At 33.1% G+C, this 23,993-nt stretch overlaps 2 protein-coding genes across 3 annotated transcripts; both read left to right on the forward strand.

Moving 5' to 3' along the window:
• Positions 1-1,745: 1,745 nt before the first annotated feature.
• LOC106770823 (rhodanese-like domain-containing protein 6) lies at positions 1,746-6,591 on the forward strand. The gene is made up of 8 exons (XM_014656638.2): positions 1,746-2,028; positions 2,113-2,383; positions 2,506-2,686; positions 3,358-3,439; positions 3,747-3,829; positions 4,655-4,787; positions 5,331-5,484; positions 5,695-6,591. Exons 1-8 carry the CDS (start codon positions 1,867-1,869, stop codon positions 6,444-6,446), a joined length of 1,818 nt encoding a protein of 605 aa, XP_014512124.1. The 5' UTR covers positions 1,746-1,866; the 3' UTR covers positions 6,447-6,591.
• A 681-nt stretch (positions 6,592-7,272) lies between these two features.
• LOC106770929 (intermediate cleaving peptidase 55, mitochondrial) lies at positions 7,273-19,620 on the forward strand. Of its 2 annotated transcripts, none has more exons than XM_014656782.2 (14): positions 7,273-7,399; positions 7,787-7,876; positions 8,101-8,364; positions 8,847-8,939; positions 9,167-9,373; positions 9,512-9,615; positions 9,787-9,853; positions 9,926-10,033; positions 12,298-12,390; positions 13,864-13,954; positions 14,080-14,150; positions 16,023-16,078; positions 17,084-17,144; positions 18,924-19,620. In XM_014656782.2, exons 1-14 carry the CDS (start codon positions 7,352-7,354, stop codon positions 19,020-19,022), a joined length of 1,452 nt encoding a protein of 483 aa, XP_014512268.1. In that variant the 5' UTR covers positions 7,273-7,351; the 3' UTR covers positions 19,023-19,620. The 2 variants fall into 2 exon arrangements, with proteins under 2 accessions (XP_014512268.1, XP_014512269.1); XM_014656783.2 differs by having other exon boundaries at positions 7,276-7,399; positions 7,799-7,876; positions 18,924-19,619.
• Positions 19,621-23,993: the final 4,373 nt, after the last annotated feature.

Genomic DNA, 23,993 nt, shown 5'->3' on the forward strand with positions numbered 1-23,993 from the left:
ATAATGATACTTTGATACTCAGTTTTGATAAACTTTTGACACTGAACACGTGTCGTTCTCTTATTGGTCCATGTGGTAAATGTTTAAAAAGATTGAAAATGAGGTGGAATTGAAGGACTGCAGGGATTTCAAGTAGCAAGCTTAATTTTGCGATTTCAGAAACAAAATATCAGTTAGGGTTGAAGAAAACCCTAGAGAGAAGAACACCCAGTAAAAATGCGTTGCAGAGAGCATAAACATCCTTTGACATAGTTTTATTCATTCTGCGAACTGGCGTCGTTTAGCGGAGCATATTATGATACTATTCCACTGTTTGGATGCAACGACCACCCAAAGCGTTGCCTTTCCGCCATTTTGCTGTTGTTGGACTGTTCCTTTGAAAAATCGTTTGTTGTTGATCAATGGATTTGAGTTGTTTTATGTCAAAACTTTATAAAAAATTAGTGTCAATGTATAATTAAATAAGGAAACAAAAATAGTCACTTATTAAAAAATAATTTTTTCTTTTTTTAATATAAATAAATCTTAAATATCTCTTCCAACATCATCTCATCTACTTTTCTTTAATAAAGTAATAGTTAATTTTATTTAACTTTTCCGACTTCAATAAATAGTCACTGAATATTTGACCTCTCAAGACACTTAGGGTGTGTTTAGTTGGGGGTGATGGGGGGAGAGTGATTGAGTGGATTTAAGGGGATTTGAGGGTGATTTTTTTTGTGTTTAGTTGAGTGGATTTCAAGGTAATTGAGAGTGAGTTTGGGGGTGAATTTTGTGAGAATTAGTGTAGGATTTGATTGATGTGACAGTTTAAAAAAATTTGTTTAATTGGTAAAATTTGAAGATTACCAAAATGTCCATAGGTGTTAAAGTAATATAAAATGATATTTGTTAATGTTATATTTAATTGTAAAAATGTTTATTAAGAGTTAAAAATTTAGAATAATTATTAAATATAATTTTAAAAATATTTAAATAACAAATTATAAAACATTCGTATATTTATTACAAATTTCCAAACAATAATTATAAACAAACAAATTATAAAATATTCTTAAAACATTGTTATATTCACAAACAAACAATAATTATAAAACAAATTATAAAACATTCTTTAAAACACGCGTATCCGGATACTGCATTTTGTGAATAAGAAAAAGTGTATCCAGATACAAGTGTATGGTAACCGGATACAAAACTTGGTGCTTTTTCATGGCTTGGTGTAACCGAATACAATTTGATTCTTCTTCGTCTTCTTCGTCACCACGAGCTCGCAGCCGACCATCTCCTTTCTTCGTCTTCCACGGTTCTTCATCTACCACACTGCAAATATGCAATAACCATATAGAATCAACAAAACAAATCTTCACTATTCCATGGCATGCCTGAATCAAGCACAGAACGTCAGGGATCTCAACTGTTGAAGGTTCGTGAATACACAGTAAAAACTGGTGCAAGTGGTGAGGGCAACCAAGAAATATTTAAAATGAAACAAGGGCATTTTAGACAAAGCCTGAATCATACCTCCAAATCTTTGCACATATGCGGATAAATGAACAGTGTGTTAATCTCGCAATTAACCGCAAATCATCGCTCGCCATTCAACAAAAGTGAACGCGTTTTCTTTAAAATCAATCGCTCGATAACTAGCTTGAACAGTGTGTCACCCTGAAGTGAACACACCCTAAGGGTGTAAGTTAGTCCGGTATAAAAAAAAAATTAATAAATTTATATTTTCACATAAGACATTTAAAAAAAAAAAAACAAAAGGATCTGGGGCAAACGGAGGAGCCAAGTACGCCGTTAAATTTCGCAACCCTGCACCCGCTGTGACAGAACCGGCGAGCATAAACCCTAAACCCTATCATGTCCGAAGACAAAGACAGGGAGCAGTACGGAGTGCTCCTTTATTACAATTACGCTGAAATTCCAGACCTCAATCACCTCCTCACCTTCTACAATTCCAACTGCTCCTCCCTCAACCTACGAGGTCGTGTTCGCCTTTCAACCCATGGTGTCAATGTCACTGTTAGTAATCATATATGCTATTCCTTTTTTTTTTTTCATTTCATCTTTCAATTCCTATCGCTACTCATTTCTTTTCTCGCACAGGTTGGTGGCAATTTGTCCTCTCTTGAGTCCCACATCGAAGCGCTCAAAGCCTACAACTCCTTGTTTCACCGTACTGATTTTAAGCTCGCCACTTGTCATCACCCACTTAACGACAAAGTTGCCCGGGAGTGTGGCTTCACTTCTCTCTCTATTCGGATTGTGGACGAACTTGTTACTCTTAGTTCTCATCCACTGTTAAAAGCGCCTGATATCTCCAATGCTGGAATGCATCTATCTGCACTTGACTTCCATTCTTCCCTTCACAATGCCTGTAAGTTTCTATAACTTCACACCATTCATTTATGCAGTTCCCCCCACCCCCGTTATGTATGGGGAATTGGTATTGGAACTTGAGTCTTGTATCATCATTTTGTGTAATCCATTGTTTTGTAGACAAGGAGAGTCCAGAAAATGGCCTTGTTTTACTTGATGCAAGGAATCTGTATGAAACAAGGATTGGGAAGTTTCACGTGCCAAATGTTGAGACTTTGGATCCACAAGTTAGGCAGTACAGTGATTTGTCCTCGTGGATAGATGATAATGGTGACCGGTTGAAAGGAAAAAATATTTTCATGTAAGTTTTCTTTTATGACATTTTGGGGGTGATTTAAATTATGAAGTATATGATAGATTATGAAGCTCCGGCTCAGGTAGACAGGGACACAAGGACAGACTGATGTCCAAAATGTATGACACGGTGATATTGCCGATATATATAATCAACACGACAAAAGTCTCTATTGAAAACTAATAGTTTATATTTTATACTATATAGGCAAATTGCTATAGTTTTCCTATAATAACAGCTCTCAATAGAATTCCTAAACAGGAAACATATATCTTAATAGTTTAAATAACTAGTTAAGTCTTAAGGACGCAAGCCTACAAAAGTGAGTCCTGCATTATTTCTAATATAATTTGTTTTCCTTTAATTTAATTTTTTACCTTTCCTTATGATAGTAGTGTCTAGTAAGTGCTTAGTCAAGATTGGTTCACTTTCTTTACTTGAAGCCATGTAAAGGTTTTCGAGCTGAAAAAAGTATTTTTTTAATGTGATATGGTTCAAGAGTTCCAGACATGTAACAAGTTTGTATGCAAAAAGTGTCATACACGGTGCTATTCTACAGAGGTGTTGGTGCTGCCTATCTGATCAGTCATTTGGGGGTGGTGTTTTCCATGTTGCGATCGTTTTGTGCTCGAGTAACTAGTAATTACTTATCATGTGGCTCCACTGATTGGTTGCAGGTATTGTACTGGCGGAATTCGGTGTGAGATGGCATCAGCATATATTAAGTCCAAAGGTGCCGGTTTTGAGAATGTGTTTCAGGTAAAAACCTGAATTTTCCTTTTTTGTACTCACTCTTTTTGAAAATAAAAGAAGAAATCTCGATAGTTATGCAATGGAAATGTATAATGTTAACAAGGTGTTCATATCGGCACAACTTATTGCCTTATAAAAGAGCCTATGTAGTCATAAGGTCCCTGGTATTAGTGTGTGTGATGGAATACCTACTTTGGGGCGTGGAAATATTGCGGTTGAGGAGTACCCTTTTATAAGAAGTTGCTGCAAACATGATCAAAAATAGCCTTAAGGCTGATTAACAATATTTCTTATGATTGTGTATTAACTGCAGTTATTTGGTGGCATACAACGGTATTTGGAGCAATTCCCAGATGGTGGTTTTTTCAAAGGAAAGAATTTTGTTTTTGACCACCGGTATGCCCCTTTTCAAAGGAATGAATTTGCATCGGTATCTTGTAATCTTGTAGTGATTGGGGTAGATATTTTGTTTTTGGAGTGATAAAGGCAAAGACCTGCAAATGTAATTTAAGCATTTGTGTGTGTGTTCCTTGATTTTAATTTTCCCATGTTTTAACTAGGAGTTACTTGGTGATTTTGCCCCCTCATTTCTCAGAAATTTGATTTTAAAGTTTTTGTTTTCTCTCTTCCTCACACTCTCTCAATGCTACCATTCTTATTTTTATCAGGTCACCATTAATCCCCCCTATCTTCATTCCTCTCATTTTCCAGTGTATTTAATCTGTGCTTATCTTAAATTTGATGGAATGACTTAATCTATTAATTTGTTTTTCTAGAAGTGCTATTTCCACTTTTGTGTATGGAATGGAGGGCAAGCTTTAGTATGCGCAATATGACTTTCATAATTACATGTATATTCTTTCCGAATTACGGCGTATGCTTTTAAATCTCAGTTTAAAGAACCTGGACAAGCTATCATGGTTTAATGCGTTCACTGCTCAGGTGTATTGTTCACATAGCTTGCTGCACATGCTGATAATCTAATTTAATATCTTTGCCTTTTAACTTTTGGGGTGGGGGTGGTTCACTTTTTCTTGTCTTCTGATGATAACATTTGTGGCTTCTAATGCATTATTGGTTTCGTTTATTACATATATTCATTCATTGAAAGTCAGCAAGTGTCTAGTAAAGAGTGGGGGTAATATTGAAAGCTGGTCAAAATCATAGGGGTAGTTTTGCAACAGTGCGTGAAACGAATCTTATTTTATTCATTGACTGTAGGATATCAGTTGGAAGTTCAGATGCTAATATTATTGGTACCTGCCTCATGTGTCAATGTTCGTTTGATGATTACACTTCTCGCTGCCGGTGTACTTATTGCAGAATGCTTGTTTTGGTGTGCCGTAGTTGCGAGGTATGATCTGATAATTTGTATTATTTATGCCTACATTATTTTGTTTGCAGTTTTGTGAATTTAACCATCTTGAAGGAGTTAGGGAGGAGAGGAGAAAAAGTAAAAGAAAAGAAAAGGAAGTATTTAATATCTCCTGATATTATATACTGAATCTAGCATTAGAGTTGCTTTTGGGCTGGTTTACTTGTAACTGGTTCTGGGTAATACAGATACTGTGACTTGATGTTGGTCAAGAGTTTAATTTTGTTACTGGTAAAAAGTTGGATATTTCCCAAATTAGGTTCAAGTTTTAATTGATTTTGTATTGCCCCAGCCCGGCTATTGCTGTGGTCATTGGGCCTCAAAATTCATCTTCCAGCGTGCTTGCACTTGAATAACATTTATGTGTCCTATATCTTGGATTAACTACTTTTCTTAATTGGTACTCCAGAAAATTTATTCCTTCTCCACCATCTTTAATTTCTCGAGTCTAATATTTTTTCTATTTCATTGCTGGGTTCTTCATTTTTCTTTCTTGCTTCTGATATCGTTGTGTTCCACCAGAGTGAATCTACCGTGTATGTTTGTGAGCTATGTCAGAAACAGGGCAAGCCCGAGTCAGCACAGTTAATTGAAATTGGAGAATCAAAAACATCATCGTCAGATGCCGAGTTCAACAACTTTTCTTCAGATTTGCCTCGAGTGCCCAGGGGAGACGGTAAGGTCTGTGATCCATATTGCTCGACAAATCTTTACGTTCACATGTGTTCCATAAAGTTTGTAGTTAACCGGTGTTTAATTTTACAATTGTCACTATAATGACTACTGAAAAAATTAAGTTTTTTTATTTGAAACTCTGGCAATTTAAATGCCCTTTGTAATTTACTATAAGCGTGCAATTCCTAACATCCTAATGATTAATGTTCAGATCCAAGGACCTCAAGAAAACTGAGAATCTTGTGCTTGCATGGGTTTCGGCAGAATGCATCCAGTTTCAAAGGCAGAACAGCATCATTAGCCAAGAAACTAAAGAAAATCACTGAATTTGTCTTTGTTGATGCTCCCCATGAATTGCCATTCATTTACCAAACCCCCATGTTTGAGTCAAATGAAAATTGTGCATCATCATCATTGCCATCTAGTCCTCCACCACCATTGGAGAATTGCAAGAAGAAGTTTGCATGGTTTGTGGCACCCAACTTTGATGGAAGCAGTGGTGTTGACTGGAAGGTAGCAGATGGCCCATTTGATCCACTTCAATACCAGCAGCAAACTGTTGGATATGATATTTCATTATCACACTTGAAGAATGTCTTTTCCCAGGAAGGACCATTTGATGGAATCTTGGGATTTTCACAGGGAGCAGCAATGGCTGCCTTAATCTCTGCACTACAAGAAGAGCTGAAAGGTGAAATGGACTTCAAATTTGTAGTCTTGTGCTCTGGCTTTGCTCTCCGGATGAAAGCCATGGAGCGTGGTCCTATCAAGTGTCCTTCTCTTCATATATTTGGTAATGAACATGGTAAAGACAGACAGATAGCTAACCAAACAAGCAAGGAACTTGCTTCTCTATATGAGGGTGATTGTTCTGCGATAGTTGAGCATGATAATGGTCATATAATTCCTACCCGGTCCCCTTACATTGATGAGATCAAGAATTTTCTTAATCGCTTTCTGTAGGAGATCAAACAAAAGTGATCTCAAGTTTTTGATACCATTCAAATCTACGTCGTTGTGATATCTTGTCTTTCTATGTACGGCCACAAAATTTGTACTATTCTCTATTATTATGCTATTGCCTCAATGGAACTAGCAAAATTGGACACGTCTTTTCGTTATATTTCGTGATTTATGTGAAAAGAAAATGTTAGGCCATCTCGAAAACATGCATTGGCAATGGTTTTTCATCAATGAAAATAAGAGGAAGTTTTGTTGATTTTTTCAATAATGATCTTAACATATTTCATTTGAAGTATTTAGTATTTACATTTTGGTAGGTTTCTGCGTATAGGCCAGAGCTGTGAATGAATTCCACTATGATGGATGAGCACAATACTTTATGTGCACTGAGTGTTGCTTCAATTAGAGTTGAAGCTTTAATTTTGTAATTCGAATTCACCTATTGTAAGTATGTTCATTGGACAAATCATTGAAACCATTTTTAGTTTTCATAATGCTTTTGGTCACCTATTATTTTCTTTGAAGAAACTATAATCAAAATTTTAAATAACAATGAACTCACTAATACCAAATCGTTTATTGGTGTTGTTTTTGTATCGAATAAATATAAATATTTATATTAATTTCCCAGCATATATTTTTTAATTATAAAAGACTGTATAAATGTTATTCAAAAGAGAGGGCATTCCAACGTTTTACAGCACAAATAATTTAGAGGGAAAATAAATTGAACATAATAATAATAATGATAATAATAATAATAATAATATATATATAATATAATAATAACAATAGTAAAACGATTGGGCGAGACAAATGAAGTGACTGTACTAACTTGTGAGGATTAACTCACTCTAAAACCCTTTAAACCTCTGCACTGTAGTGTATTGTTGAACACAAAGAAGATGCAGCGCGTCGTAAGAAAACTAACCAGCATAATTTCACACAGACAAGTATGTCTTCTTTCATAGCTTTCTGCAACCTCGTACTTCGTATTCATAGCATCCCAAACTGCTTGTCTGCTTAGTATGTTTTAATAAATGATTTTCTGATGCTACTGTGGTTTCGAACATGGGAATTTTGTTTTGTTTCTTCAAATTCTGTTACCCATTTTATCAAATGCTTGTAACTCTTGCTTTTCTGTTGGTCAATTCAATCTTCTCGCTCGGCAAATACTTTGACAATTCATACTCTCGGCCTTTAACCGGTTCTTCTCACCAGAAGCTATGCATGATTGATGATCTCATTTTTCTATTTTCTTTATTCTTATTTGTATGGGCAAATCTAGGGATTGTTCAAATAATTCATTTTGGTTATTCTGACTACTTGGCATTTGCAAGTTTCGCTCGCAGGTTGTAGGTTTTCGTTCCTATTGCACTGGCGGGGTTGTGTTTGATGTTGGACAGCCAACCTCCGCATCTCATCCCCAGGTTTATTGTATTTCCAGTTGTGTTTTTTAAAAGTTCAATAACAGAAGTAAAAAATATTGTGAAATGTAACCATAAATGTTCAGTGTCTATTGTGTGTTTGCCACATGCAAGCCAACTATTTTGAAGTAGGGCTTCCTTGCTGGGCACTATCGTGTAAAGCATTTAGCTAAAATGCTTGTTTGTTAAGACTACTTAGCATTTTTTTATGTTATGTTACATTGTAGCTACTAAAAGATGGGGAGCTCACACCGGGCATATCTACTGAGGAATACATCCTAAGAAGGAAAAAGTTGTTGGAACTTCTCCCAGAGAAGAGTTTGGCAATCATCGCTGCTGCCCCAGTAAAGATGATGACAGATGTTGTGCCTTATACATTTCGACAAGATGCTGATTACTTGTATATCACAGGCTGCCAACAGCCTGGTGGTGTGGCCATTTTGGGACACGACTTTGGTTTATGCATGTTCATGCCAGAAGCTAAGCCTTATGTGTGTCTGACATTATATCTTTCTGAAAATTGAACAATGTTTTGCAATAGGCATATGCCAGTGTAAAAAAAGATGTAATTAATTGACATAAATTTGTTATGGGTTTAATCTTCATGCTTTTTCAATGTAATGATTTTTACACAGTTAACCAATTAGAAATCTGTGACTTGTAAAGTAGTTATTACAAAGTTCAACTATTTTATCTTATAACAATCTGTGATTAGATGACTGTGTAAATTTCTTTTACACTGTCAGTTTATTTAAATTTAATTCAGTTATTTACTTACGTATAAAAGTATTCTTTTATATAAACATCTTATTATCAATATAAATCTATGATTTCAATTGTTTTTTCATGTTAGATTAACCATATGTTAATTTGGTCATTATGTGTGTGATTTTTGTTCTGACTTCTATGGAGTTTAGTTATAGAGAATTACGTAATCTCAAGTGAACGTTTTAAAAACTTAAAATGTGTGTAGGATGTTATTTGGCAAGGGCAGATAGCAGGAGTTGATGCAGCAGTAGATACATTCAAGGCTGATAAGGCATATCCAATGAGAAAATTACATGAGGTGAATTACTGGTATCAACTATCAAAAGCTTTTACTTCCATAGAAATTATATAGTAAACAATTTTTCCTTACGACTGAAATATTTCCATTGGTAAGCTTGCTGGAAGCTTGAAACCAATGTTATGACATCTTTCCATTCTAAAAAGTGCATTGTCATCTTCTGGGTTAAACTGTTACAACTGTTATTTATAATGATTTTTATTTAACATTTTATACTACTGATTCAGATCCTTCCCGATATGATAAAGGGATCATCAAAAGTGTTCCACAATGTCCAGACTGCAACTCCAGCATATATGGAAATGGAAGCATTAAAAAAACTAGCTTACTGTAACAATGTAATGGATCTAGCTGTTTACACCCATCAACTGCGATGGATAAAGTCACCAGCAGAGCTTAAGCTGATGAAGGAATCTGCATCCATTGCTTGTCAGGTACTTTCATCTCTAGTGCTATGGTAACTATTTGTTAACTAAATATTCCAAACTCCTATTGAGGCTGTTGCATGCACATTTGGTAATACCATTAGTAGGTCCTACATGTAGAATGATATCCATGTGATCTTTGAACAGGCTCTTTTGTTGACAATGCTACATTCAAAGACATACCCTTTTGAAGGTACCCTTGCAGCAAAGGTTGAATATGAATGCAAAATTAGAGGTGCCCAGCGGATGGGGTGAGGAGTTTTTTTATGTCTGAATACTTCATCTATTGCTGTTGATAATGTAAGAAGCTTCCACAAAAAAAATAAAAGTAAAGAAGTTCATTAATAGAAAAGAAAGTCAAGTTTAAGGATCATTTCATCCATAACTAATGATATAACCTTTTTTTTCTTTCTCTGTATCAGATTCAATCCTGTGGTTGGTGGTGGACCTAATGGAAGCATTATACATTATTCTAGGAATGATCAGAGAGTAAATTCATTTAATAAATGCCATCTCCTAGTAACTTTAGTTTCGTGTTTCTAATCTTTACTTGTTTGGCAGATTAAACAAGGGGATCTTGTTTTGATGGATATTGGATGTGAGTTACATGGTTATGCCAGTGATCTTACCAGGACATGGCCACCTTGTGGTAGCTTTTCTTCTGCCCAGGTTAGCATGATTGATGTCCGTTTAGCAATTCAATCTACTAATTGCAGGAGAGCTTAATAAGGAAGAGTTTATTAAGCTTATGTCTACACCACTTTCTTATTTTTCCTCTCATTTGATATCCAATTAATTGATCAATTAATAGCAATCTAGGACAATCAGACTTCATGTTCTCAACTTCCTGTTGCATACTTTATTACATGATGGCTGTATACTTAAGGTATTCTTGTTTGTAGACATATAACTCTTCTCATACACAATGCACTTGTTCTGGATCAAGTTTCTATGATGTTAAAATAACTTCCCTTTTGTTTCTTGTAATGAGCTTTTTTGGCCACATCTTGTGCTTGCTAAGTTTTCTACACTAGGCTGAGACTCTGCAACATTAAACTTCACCACATGAAATATTATGGCTTTTTTACTTCAAGAAAATGTTTTCTATTTCAATTTAAATCATTAAAATTGCTACTTTGTTTTGAACTTCATGTTTGTTTTCTGTATTCAAAGGTTTGTAAAGGAAATAAGGAAAATAATTTTGTTTGTTGTGAAAGATCTGTAAAGGAAACATTCGTTTTCACTGTTTCCTATACAAACCTTTAAAATGGAAAATATAACAAAAATAATATCATACGTAATCAAAAGTTAAAACAAAAAACGTTTTCTCAAACCAACATGACTTATTTTTCTTGCAATTTTGTGGAGGGAAGGGAGTTATTTATGAGATCGCCTTCTCAACAAATAATGGTAAGTGTAGGTGGTTATGATATTTGAATTTGCTTAAGCCTATAGTTATACTCTATACTTCCAGATTAAGGGAAGAAGCATTGCAGATTATAGTTACGCAAATGGCCTCATGGTGAAGGGTAAATACTTTAAAAGCACATAAAGTTGACCGCTAGTTGTTGGTGCTCCATGACATGAAACATAAGATGAGATATTGATCAGTTATTATAGCCACAATTGACGTTTTTGTACATAGAAATATAGTTAGTTGGTGAGAGGTACTTTGAATAATTTATTTATATCTGGTCATTCAATTAGGGATAGATTTGCCCTCTCCTCTTCCTTTTCTTCAAGGGATCTAATGGGCCTAAACCGTTGGGGACATAATTATGTAATACAAGTCGGATCTTTCTTTGCTTTTGGTATACTATGACATAAAAATGTTTGAAGCTTAGTTTTTTGTTGGAAATAACGGTTTATTTAGATAAAATATGTTTAGGATTTAAATATTGTTTCGAATAAAATATGTTTAGAATCTTCAAATTTAATATATTGTTTCTTTATTTAAGAGATACTGATTGTTATAAATAGATGAGCTGAGAATGTAATTGGTGGGATTGTTATAAAAAAAAAATTATTTTCTTGTTCATGCAAGTTAGAATGAGAACTCTTGATATTGGAATCTCTATTTTTTCTGCTACGCAAACAATGAGACAAGGATGCACTGTTGCTTGTGCGACCCCCATGTTGTGAGGCCAGTGGTGGGTTAGAACAGTGTGGTTCACGTCAGCAACCACTATGCTGACAATTGCATCGTTAGTGGAGCTTTCATAAGACATGAAAGAGTATCTTGCTCTAGTGCAAAAGCTAAATTTTGAACCCTGGTGCAAGAAATGTGTAAAGGGATCTAGTTGAAAATAATTCTTGATGACCATAAAATCAAGGTAGACATTCCTATACAGCTCTATCGTGACAAGTCAACCATGGGCATTGTCAATAATCTAGTACGTGACCAGGCAAAACATTGAAAATGACAAACACTTCATCAAAGATAATCTAGATAGAGCTTGAGGTTACAACCCATGTCCCTATAGGACTTAAGCTTAAGACACTAGATATTTTCACTAAAGGGCTTCCTTAGGAAAGATTTCAGGATCTTGTAGGTAAGTTGCGAATGATTGATATTTATTGACTAACTTGAGGGAAACTATTGTAAATAATGGTTTATGAAGATAAAATTATGTTTAAAATCTCCATATTGATTAAGATAAAATATGCTTAACATCTTTCTATATTTTAGAGAAATTGATTGTTGCAATAGAGGACCTCATAATGTATTTGGTATGGTCATCAATAAAATTATTTTCTTGTTTCCATGTGTAGTGAGTGTTTTGCTCCTTATCCATGCCTTGTGAAATCAGGACAAAATGAAACTCCTGTTCTCCATATTACTTTGTTCTTTTAATGTCAAAATCAACTTATTGCTTTGCTCTTTTATTCTTGCCACTTTTCATATAAATATCATGGTTTCTTCTATATTTCAGGAGGAGCTTTATGAGCTTATACTGGAAACGAATAAGCATTGTGTGGAACTTTGTAAGCCTGGTGCCAGTATTCGGCAAATACACAACCATTCGGTATCCCTTTTTCTTATCCCCTTTTCAATTTTCGAAAGATGCAATAAGGTCACTATCACTATAAACCCACCTAATAGCTTTAGTTTTTAGGAAATATAACTAAGTTTCCAAGAGTTTAATTCTTGCTTCCCTCATGCTTCTAAATAAAATTTGAATACCATTGCAAGTTTGGGTGGGCCTGTGATATTCCTTCCTTTCAACAAGAGGGATTGTGTCTAATAAATAATAATGCCGTTTTGGAGCCTTCACCTAATAAAATATTTCAGGAGAGTTGGTGATTGACAGAAATTTTAGTCAGCAATGTTTGTTATCTGTTACTCTTCTCTTTTCCAGTTCATGATAGGATTTAGAGGGAAGAGTATCCTTAGTTATTCTAATCTTAAAACTTTCTTAATGATCTGATTAGGATTATGCAGTACTTTGTCAAGTAATTGTTCAAAAGATTCAAAAGTATGAACTTATTTAGATTCAAGATATGTTTAACCACGTGTAGAATGTTATGTAATTAAATAAGATAATTTGTTTTAGATTTGTTTTTGGTGAACAATAAACAGCATTGTTTTAGCTAGTAACAACATGGAATTGCTTATTCAGATTAAACAAAATCCAGCCTTGTCCATTAATGGAAAAATTATCTTGTCTTAGCTAGTAACAACCTATATCAACATAGATATATTTGGTAATAATATAGGATGTCCGTCTGCATATTTTTACTTTTTAAATTTAACCACGAATGCAATAGCTTCTGTTCCAGCACAAACAAATACTAGAAGTCTAGAATTTGGTTTGCCTCAAAAGTTGGATGCTGCTGGCTTATTTTATGTGGGTAGTAAAGCATGGGATTCTCCAAATATCCCTTTCTATGTGAAGCTCATCAGTAAATCTTATTAGAACTTTCATTTGGTTTGCCTCAAAAGTTGGATGCTGCTGTCTTATTTTATGTGGGTAGTAAAACATGGGATTCTCCAAATATCCCTTTCTATGTGAAGCTCATCAGTAAATCTTATTAGAACTGTCATATGATATGATTAATTCTTATTTTATTCTATGACCAGTTTGGGAGATACCAAAGACAGAGCAGAGGGAATTTAATTATCTCTGGTTTCTGTTGTTGGCTTTTTGAAACTGTCCTATAATTCAGCTGTATTCTGGTTCAAGATTTCAAGTGGAGCTGAACTTATGTTGCCTTAGTTAATCTTCAATTTTTTTCTTTTAAGTGTTCATTTTGCATTAACACCTAACTCTCCACCAAAAAACCTTTCAATATTTGCTTTGCACCTGACGAACATCGTCTTATAACCAGTACCAGTAATTAGTGTGTGCTAGTGGCCTGAGTATCTTCTTCACAAACCCATCGTTATTTTTTGATTGTCATCTTACTTTTAAATTTTTCACTTTTGAATGTTTTACTATTGTTCATTTCAACTAGCTGAAGTTATACAAAGTGTAATCTGAAATGATCTGGTTGCATAGGTTGAAATGCTGCAGAAAGGACTCAAAGAGCTTGGGATTTTGAGAGGTGTTGGAAGCAGTTCCTACCATAAGCTTAACCCAACTTCTATAGGTAGCTATGTGCTCAAATCTGCTTGCTGACAAAGTGTGCAATATGTAGCCATGAGAAAAGTAATTGTCTTGTAGATTCGTAAGACTGCTGATATATATCTAATCACACTTTATTGGTCCATCCAGGTCACTATCTAGGGATGGACATCCATGATTGTTCAATGGTCAGCTTTGACTGTCCTCTGAAGCCAGGTGTTGTAAGTAGTTTCCCTGACAAAGCAAATTTTTTCCATCTCCACTAACCACTGACAGATAATATTTAATAATCACTTGTCACATGTGGTCAGTGGAAATATCTTTGCCTTATTCCTCTAAAATTATAATCAATTATTGTTACATATATACGGAGAAATTGATTTAGAATATGGAGAAATTGAAATATAGATAATTTAAAAAATTTAAATACTCATTCATGGAGCAATAATGTCTTTCTTCATGGAGACTTAGAGGAGGAAATTTACATGGAGCAACTTTGTGAATTGCGCCAATCTCTCTATCTCTCTATGATCTTGAACAATCACCAAATGCTTTGTCTAGAAAATTCATCCATTTTACAGCACTTTGGATTTAGTGAAATAGATTATTTAGTCTTTTATTGTCATACCTCCATGGAGTAATGTGTGTACTTAATCGTTTATATTGATGATATAGTCATTTCAGGGAATGATGCTACTAAAACTTTTAAGCTAGAGAAACATTTATGCAATAACTTTTGGACCAAAGATCTTAGATGTCTCAAATACTTCAGTATTGAAGTGATCTGATCAAAGGAAAGTATTGTGATTTCTCAACAAAAATTGATGGTAGAATAGTTGAGCTCTTCTCATACCCAAGAGGATATAAAAGACTCGTTGGGAAATTTATTCATGCCACTGTCAGTTGACCTAACTTGTCTTTTGCATTTGTATTAAATACTAAATTTATGTAGGCTCTTCATCTAGACCTGTGGATCGTTGTCATTCACATCCTCAGATACCTCAAAAAGGCTCCATGACAAGGATTGTTTAGGGAAATAATCAAATGACTAGTTATTGTAATGCTGATTGGTTAGGATCTCCAATAGATAAGCAATCCACTAGTGGATATTTTGATTTCATTGGAGGAAGTATTGTTTCTTGGAAAAACAAGAAACAAAATGTGGATTCTTGATCTACTTACGAAGCTAAGTATAAGGCTATGTCATCACTCACTTATGGGCCTCTGTGGATTAAACAATTCCTTCAAGAGCTAAAATTTTGTGAAATGCAACAAATGAGCATGTACTGTTGTGATAAACAAACAACTACTCACACTGCAACCAATCCTATTTTTCGTGAGAGAACCAATATAGACATTTATTGTTATTTTGTTTGAGAGAACTTATTATCAAAAAAAATTTGCACAAAACTCCAATAATCAACTTGTAGATATTTTGAATAAGTTTTGAGAGGACCTCAAATTAAATTTATTTATTCCTAGTTTGGTACATACAATCTGTATGTTTGTGTTTAAGGGGGACTGTCATACTTGTTTAATTTATTTGAATGGATTAACTTGTTAGAATAGGTTAACTTATCATTGTATTACTTATCTGATCTGTGTAGGTTGATCATTTCATTACTTTTCTGGGTATCTTTGATGTATGAATTCTATTAATTAATGAATTAGTTATAAGAGATGATGTAGTTGCTTCATATTTCTCTCTCAAGTGTATACGTGCTCTCAGCTAACTGATATCAGAAGAACTCTGCTGCATAAAAATATTTTTAAGCTAGTGCTAACTGAATTGATTTTTAAAATTTACAGCCTAGGGCTCTTCGTCGATATTTTTCAACACATATTTTGTTATATTACTACATAACAATTTCTGGCTCAGATAACAAATATAACCTTTTTGGGCTGGGGATTAAGTGGTGAACTGAAGCAGGTGAATCCTGCCACTTAATTTTAACCCTCTATGAGCAAGATGACCTCTTTTTGGAGTTTTGATTGCCTGCTTATGGGGACATATGCTTCAGAGTTGCACTATTTACCCATATTAGCTGACAGCCTGTTCTTTTTTATAATTTGTGTGGTGTGTCTGTGTACAGGTAATAACTATTGAACCAGGAGTGTACATCCCGTCTTCTTTTAATGGTCCGGAGAGGTAATTATTAAGGTTGATTAAATAGCTGCTTTTTACAAACTGTTTTTTTCAAATTGATGATTTCTGATTGCTTACTCGTCTAAGGAGACTTTCTGGTTTACCAGCTAAATCTACTACAGAATGCTATTTCATAGGAGTTCGTTTGCCTTGACTAGCTCCACGAATTTACCCTTCATTTCTCCTTCCAAGAATCTGGTTTCGTATACCAGTTTATTAAAACTTGAATTGAGTATCCTCATTAAATAATTTCCAAGGATGATTTAGCACCAATTACCCTGTTTTCTCATAATCTTCTCAATCCCTAAGGTCTTATTTTGGAATTTTGCAATGATACTATTCATTCACTGTCTAGGGTGTTCTTATACCATCAGAAAAAGGAAATAGCCATTCCCTCCAAAATAGGAATGTATTTCGTTCCATCAAGATTTACTGCAATACCTCTATACACCATGTCTTCCCTAAAAATGAGAAAAATCACTTTCTACCAGTAGCTACACCATCAGGGTCCCCACCTTCAACCCCCAACTACCACTGCACCAACTCCATCTCGTTATAAATAACGTTTTGTTATACTCTTATTTATAGGACTGGAATGGAATAGTCATTTAGTCATATACACCTGGCTGTCGAAATGGCTATTCCACTCTCGTCTGCAGTCGTATTCAGTGGGGCCCGAGGTTCGTAAGATGTATATTTCCTAAATTATTCAAGCCATTAAGAGACATGTGTCCGTGTTTGTTGCTCAAATTTTTCATATGTGAATTAAGAATCTTACTTTAGTTAATCTGTTTCAATCGTTGTACCAATTGGACATTTGGACAAGCATGATATGGATTTTATTCCTCCCACCTGTATTCTACTTGTTATGTCTTTTTTGGTCAATCGCTGCCTTGTTCACAATTGTTCACGTATATTCCGTATGAAAATTTAAGATGGTTTCACTCTTGACATTAAATGTTTGTCTCCTGCGCAATATAATAAATTTTGGAAGAGGTCCAATTGCAGGTATCGAGGCATTGGGATACGGATTGAGGATGAGGTTCTCATCACAGAAACTGGTTATGAGGTATTTTCTCTTCAAGTTTTGCAGTTGAATGTTGAAACTAGTATGTAAAATGGGGTAGCTAGGTGATCTGCTAATTGTGCTTCTCTTGAGCGTTAGAATGATGAATGAAAGATGCAAGAGGTTGTAATAGATGAGTTCAAGTAAATACTTTATCCTTAAAAGACAAACAGGTAAGCACTCCATTTGAGTTTCACAATGCCCTCCTTCACATATTATCTAATATGCCCCTTTTTTATGTTATGACCTCTCCAAGCTGACTTCACTCCATAAATAAATGGGGACATATTGGCTAATAATGTGTTGTGGTGCCTAAAAAACTCGAATGGAGGCTCAGTGGTAAAAACTCCCGCATATGAAACTTAAAAGCTGACAAAAACGGATGATGATTCTTTACACAGCATCATCATCCATACTTGTCAAAGCTGCATGGAAAAATGGAGAGAAATAGCTTGAAATGTTTTTGTTAAAAAGAAATACACAAGTCGTAAAAGTAAAAACAGAGAACTGAATGAAAACAGATTAAAAATAATAAGTTGAATCTTACTAACTTTTAAATTATACGTTCAATTTAATTTCATCTTCTCTTTCCGCTTCCATTTCTTTTTTCCTACCAAACATAGCATTAATAATTTTGTGGTAGGCGCAGCTATAGTACGGTTTTTTTGTTACCCTTGATGAGTTGTCAAGAATTTTAGGGATTGCTGCTTCTCACAAGTTGATCTCTCTGAAATCCATATATTTATTAGTGGTAGTAGAATTTCTTAGTCACGCAGTCGTCTTATACAGTGTCATTACATGAGTAATCAATCAGTTAGTTGTGAGCCATAGTTGTCAAATCACAAACCAATAAATTGAAGGATATTTTTACGTTATAAACTAATCAACGTCATTAATCTCCATCAATTATCATCTAATCAATCAGAATCAAGTCGTTAGAATATTTACAAACTTGGATGTGCTAGGTTTATTTCAACAAGTTCAATTCGATTTATACATCCCTCCCCTGAAGCAAACGTTATTTTGAAATTCCTAGTTTGTCTTCATAATATTTTATTAATGGAAAAGGTCTAATCTTCTTAGTTAAAAAAGAGGTGTGTGTGTCTCCATATATATATATATATATATATATATATATATATATATATATATATATATATATATATATATATATATATATTCTACCAGTATCAAAATAAACCAGCAAGCATTATATCAGACAAAACTTTAAAAGTAAATAAAGCGAGACATGATTAATGCATACTTTTTTTTTTCCTTTTACACATGCCTTAATAGGTTTTATCATTAGACTTGTGAGTGAAAAAACATCTATATAGAAAGGTCAATTGTTTCAATAGATTTCAATATTTAAAGGGATTAGTCCTTAACTTTGGGTTGAAAGATCTTAGACAGAAAGTTCTTAGATTTAGTTTCATTCTCTTGGGTGTTTTGCTGTGATTTTCTCTGAGCAACGCTTGCACTGTACTATTCTTCTTACACCTCATATATGAACACTTTATTTCATGTTAAGAATACATTGAAAATCACGGTGGAGTTTTACTTCTCAAGTAATATCTTGCCACATTAAAATTTTGTGTGTGATCATGTTAATAGTGGGAATTATCTTATCACATTAGTTAACTTAATGTTAGACAAGTAAAGCAAGTAAGACAGAACATTTAATTTATGTTTTTCTGCAAAATCTACAGATGATTTATCCTGCATAGATACTAGTGACAGTTAATCAGTAACTGATATTTAAGTTGTTGGAAAACTACACAGGTCCTGACAGCATCAATCCCAAAAGAAGTGAAGCATATTGAGTCCTTGCTAAACAATTTCTGCCATGGAATGGGAACGCTGGACAGCCAAAACAACTGAAGAGGTTAACCCAACTGATATATTCCTGTGCCAGCAGTTGCAGACAACAACCAGAACAGTGAATCCTTGAGACGTGCATGCCATTGTTTGGAGCAGTAACTAAATTTTTATCCTTTATTTTGGTCTCCTGCATATTTTTTCAACCTGTGAAACATGTACTCTATAATCTTGACGAGGATCACGAGGTGGTCGAGGGTGGGGATATGCTATTTATGGTGTTAGTGTTAGGATTTAGATGATAAAAGATAAATTAGAGAAAGAAATGGATAACCATACATTTTATCTGATTTGATTGAAGAGCAAAATGAGAAGAAAATAGAAAAAATAATTGTTTTCTATATTTTCTTTGGTATAAATTTCAAAACTTTGTCTATTCATGCTTTCTATCTTTGCAACTGAACGGAACTTTAATTGATTATTGTTCCATTTCCTTGATCCAATTTACTGCTCATTCCTGTTCTGTTCTTTACTTCATAGTTGTAAATGATTGATGATTGAGATTTCAAGAAGTGACCGACTGCAGATAAATTGTTCAGTGCTGTTGGAATGTAAACTGTTGAAAAGTTGAAAAGGACTGTACTCATTGCATTATTCTATTTGATTGACTCGTTTTGTATGTGGTTTAATAATTACTCTTCTTCTTTTTTTAATTCTTATTGATGTAATTGAACCAAAGCAATATTTTCAAGTAAAATGAACTTTTGCAATAATTTTATGAATATTTGGTTATTAGTTAATTTTTCACTGTTAATTAAAGTATTATTAAATTTGGGTGTTGTTACTTTGTTATCCAGATGATTATATATAAGTAATATATAAATTTAATAAACATGATTAAGTAAAAACAAATTTTGAATAAGTTTTTTAATATCAGATGAAATTTAAGTTTAAGTTAGCATTATATAACTAAATAATGAGGAATTTTAATAGAGATGGAGGATAGTCGCAATCCTTCCAAGCTGGTAGTGAGGTCGAAAGCTTTGAATTATTTTTACTTTTAAGATTAGAGACAAAAATAAAAAATGATAAAGAACTGTGCAATTCACGAATATGAAAGGTGGTAAAGACGTTCAACAGACTTTAGGTATCTGGAACATGAAACTACAGACAACTTCATATCAAATCACATGTTAAACTTAACAAAATTAATTAAGATTAACTTTCATACAGTTTTAAGAAACTGCAAATTGTAACTCTAAGTCAATACCACATAACTCACTAAGATAAAGTGTGTTTCCAGTTATATTTAATATATTAATTTGATCATATATTTATAATAGTTATGCATCTAATAAAGGGAAATAGACAATATCATTTGTTTTGATTGTGTTTGGAATTATTAAAAATATTATAATGAAATTAACAATGTTAAATTTTATGTTTAGAGGTGAATTTTTTTTTTTAAAAGCCATTGATAAATAATTACTGACTCCATTTTCTGAAGTTTTTTTTTTGTTTAAGGTTCTTTTAGAGAAATCAATAATTTCAATAAATTCTCTTAACTTTAAAAAAGTTATAAACTTTATGTTTTACCCTTTTTATGATTTTATATTATAATAAATACATATAAGTAAATTAATTAATAATTAAATAAAAACAAGGGTATAAATAGCAAAAAAGGTCATTAATATTGTGTTGAATCTCGAGAAAAAGTAAAAAAAAATTAAGAAAACATAACACCTAAAAAACAAAATACAACGTATTACATTTCACAAATTTCTTCAATCAAGTTAAGTAAAAGACTTTAAAACATTAAGGTTGTTCTATGGAGTATTTAACCTATAACCTTATATTTTTATTCTATACTATTGTAATATCTATTTTAATAGTATATAACTATTAAAAGAGACATTACATATTCAATATAAAAGAATATGTTACAAAGAGTAATATTATACAATAAATATTATAAATAAGTTATATAAATAAAGAGTAATATTATACAAAGTGAAAAGTATAATAAAAAATAAGAAATTAAATTGTTTAACTTTAAGTTTTAGCACCACTCCCAACCTCTATTAGATTTAATGAAACATCTTCATCTGCTTACACCATTAAGATGATCATTGCAAATAAAAAAGAATCAAACAAATATGAAAGGGTAAGCTAATGTACCACAAAGTTAATCATACAACATTTATAGAGATATTAGCACATATAACATTCACATCAATAAATCTTACCACACACAATCATTCATACTAGACTTGACCATCTTGATACATGTATTGATATCAGGCTTTAGCGAATTATGCATTTGTGGTGGCCTCTACTACTCTACAGAGTCATTACCAATGAGTTTCACCCTACCACACACAAGGTTAGTTTGTTAACGCCTTTGGCCAAGGTAAAGTCTTTAGATTAGAACATCATACTCCTTTCATCACATACCCCCTTCTCTACTTGAGTTTGGATGGTTATTAAAGCATCGACATAACTCCCAATACGGAATTCATACATCAATACATACACTATTATAACACCACAATATAATCTCCTTAAGATGTCCGTGGAATTACACTGGCACATATACCATGTTCATTATGATCATATTTTCATTCATGAATAAACACCATGCATGCTTAGACATACAACAAGTACATTTATAATTTCATTTCAATTAGCTGTGGTAGTCCACTTCAAAAATATCAAAGGATCAAAAAATCACAATAACACATTTGCGCTTAAAGTGACGCTCAACGCAAGACCTCCTGTAAAAGAGAGTGCTCAATGATAGTCCTAACACTCAATGCCAAACCTTTCGCAAAAGGTTTGTGCTCAACGACGGTCTTGGTGTCCAACGCCATTCTTCCCAAAAAACGTCTCGCTCAACGACACCATTTTATTGCTTAGTGGCCTACAATTAAAATGGTTCCAAACCTACAGTGAAATGTGGCGCTCAGTGGTGTCCTACTACCACTCAACGCCATACCATTCACAAAATGGTCGTTCAACAGTAAAAATGGACGTTTAATGAGCTGAAGCAAAAATGCTTCCATACTTGAACAACCAAGCTTGTGCTCAATGTCATACCAAAAAACAACCAACTCAATTATGTGATCTAGGAACCTGGTGACATGTTCAGATGATCAAATTGGTATTATGACTTAGTGCTTGGTTCAAAAATAGTTTTCAATGTCGAAGTGCATACCAACTTGCTCAAATGGTCAGATCCCCAATTCCTCAACTAAACACCAATTCAAAAAAATTACAAGCAACACACAACCAATGCAACATATTCAAATTATTCAACAATTCAACCAACAATAACGAAAATCAATCAACCACGAATAGATCAAACATGCAATTCAACAATTCAAACATTTAAAATTTTAAAACAAGATAAATTAGCTTCCCTTACTTAGAGGATGACCAAACATCTCTAGAGATCCTATGACAACTCCAAAAGTACAAGAACCTCAATATGCTCCTACGAAATCACGATCAGGATACATGGTTAGGATTAGTAATCAATAGAGACTCTTAAAGATGACTCAGACATCACATATAACCCTATATAGTTCACATGTAAAGAAAAACAAAACATAGCAAAAGGAGTAACACAAAATCAACTTATTCTATCTGACAAACAGATGGAAGTGGAGAGTTCGTATCAAAAATCACTCTGCTGGTCTTTAATCTTCAAACCGACAAGCAAAGAAAAAAAAAACCCTTAAAAGAGAAATCAAAGAATTTTAAAAAATTAATTTCTAAAAAGATAGTATATTTTAAAATAATAAAATTAATTCATAACAAACTATTTATATTAAAATATTTTAATATTAAAATAATTGAGTCTTACCACTTTTAAATGTCTATCACTTTTAAAATATCGTAATCTTTACTAGCTATAAACCATGAACCTTTTTATATAGTTTTTACATTATGTTGATAGTTGATGATGTTCTTACTTGTCTTTATGCTAAGGAATGAGTATTCGTGAAAACATAGTTGTCTAAAAACCGCAAGAGATATTTATTTTCTTTTTGTGAAAATGTTTTAAGTTTCTATCTTATGGGCCAAACTTGTCCATCTACTTTCATTTTCAATAATGCGCAGCGCAACCTAAAGAGCTGTTTCAATTCTTCTTCTTTTGTTTTTTTATCTTCTGTTTTAACTTCAAAATTACATAAAAGGAAAAATCAAAGTACTTTAAGATTAACTTTTAACAAAGTTATCCTCTTTAATAACTTTGTAATTGATAATTGTTACTTTAATCGTTTTATACTTAACAAAACAAATTTAACATATAATATATTTTTGCGTAACCATTAAAATAGTCAGAAGAATTTTCACCGATAGTTACTTTGCAATAACTTCTTTTTTATTTCGGTCAATTTTATTTATCTTTTGAAATTGATTTTTATAAGAAGGACAATTTCAATTTTTTGTTCTAGGAAAAAAAAAGTATAGAAAAGTTCTGAAAAAAATATTCTTAGCCATTAAGGATACTAGTTAACATTTTTGTTAAAATAAAATAAAATATAATATAATTAAAAAAGTAAGAACTATATATTAGGTGATCTTGGAGTTCATAAAATTTATATTCATTGGATTGGTAAGAAATGATTAGGTGAGCTTCCCAACTGTTCTATTACACCTCATTGCTTTCTCTCGTCACTCATTATTACGCATTAAATTTTCAACCATATCAAAATGTTTAGTACTGTGCTTTTCAAGAAATTTGGACATTTCTTTTAAAAAAGTACCGTTACAGGCCACCAGAGATATTGGTGCAAAAACACACTAAAATATTATTTTTTATGTGTGTCAAAGAATAAAAAATAAAGAAAAGTAATGTGAAATGAACATTAAAAAAAATTATGTATTTGAAAGAATTATTTTTCTATTTTCTTCTGCCATAATTTACTTAACTTTAAAGAAGAAAGAGCTTAAATTACCTCATGGTCGTCTGAAAGACTTAAAAACTAAATTTTCGGGAAAAGTTAAAAAAAGTGAAAACAAAATATT

The sequence above is a fragment of the Vigna radiata genome, chromosome 8 (assembly GCF_000741045.1).
Source record: "Vigna radiata var. radiata cultivar VC1973A chromosome 8, Vradiata_ver6, whole genome shotgun sequence".
Taxonomy (NCBI): domain Eukaryota; kingdom Viridiplantae; phylum Streptophyta; class Magnoliopsida; order Fabales; family Fabaceae; genus Vigna; species Vigna radiata.

Excerpts from the sequence above, each read along its gene's own strand:
- LOC106770823 (XM_014656638.2), top strand. The coding sequence starts at position 1,867 with ATGTCCGAAGACAAAGACAGGGAGCAGTACGGAGTGCTCCTTTATTAC. Across the intron at positions 3,440-3,746 it reads GTTTTGAGAATGTGTTTCAG|TTATTTGGTGGCATACAACG; the intron begins GTAAAAACCTGA and ends TATTAACTGCAG. Across the intron at positions 5,485-5,694 it reads TCGAGTGCCCAGGGGAGACG|ATCCAAGGACCTCAAGAAAA; the intron begins GTAAGGTCTGTG and ends ATTAATGTTCAG.
- LOC106770929 (XM_014656782.2), top strand. The coding sequence starts at position 7,352 with ATGCAGCGCGTCGTAAGAAAACTAACCAGCATAATTTCACACAGACAA. Across the intron at positions 9,854-9,925 it reads ATTCTAGGAATGATCAGAGA|ATTAAACAAGGGGATCTTGT; the intron begins GTAAATTCATTT and ends CTTGTTTGGCAG. Across the intron at positions 17,145-18,923 it reads TCACAGAAACTGGTTATGAG|GTCCTGACAGCATCAATCCC; the intron begins GTATTTTCTCTT and ends AAAACTACACAG.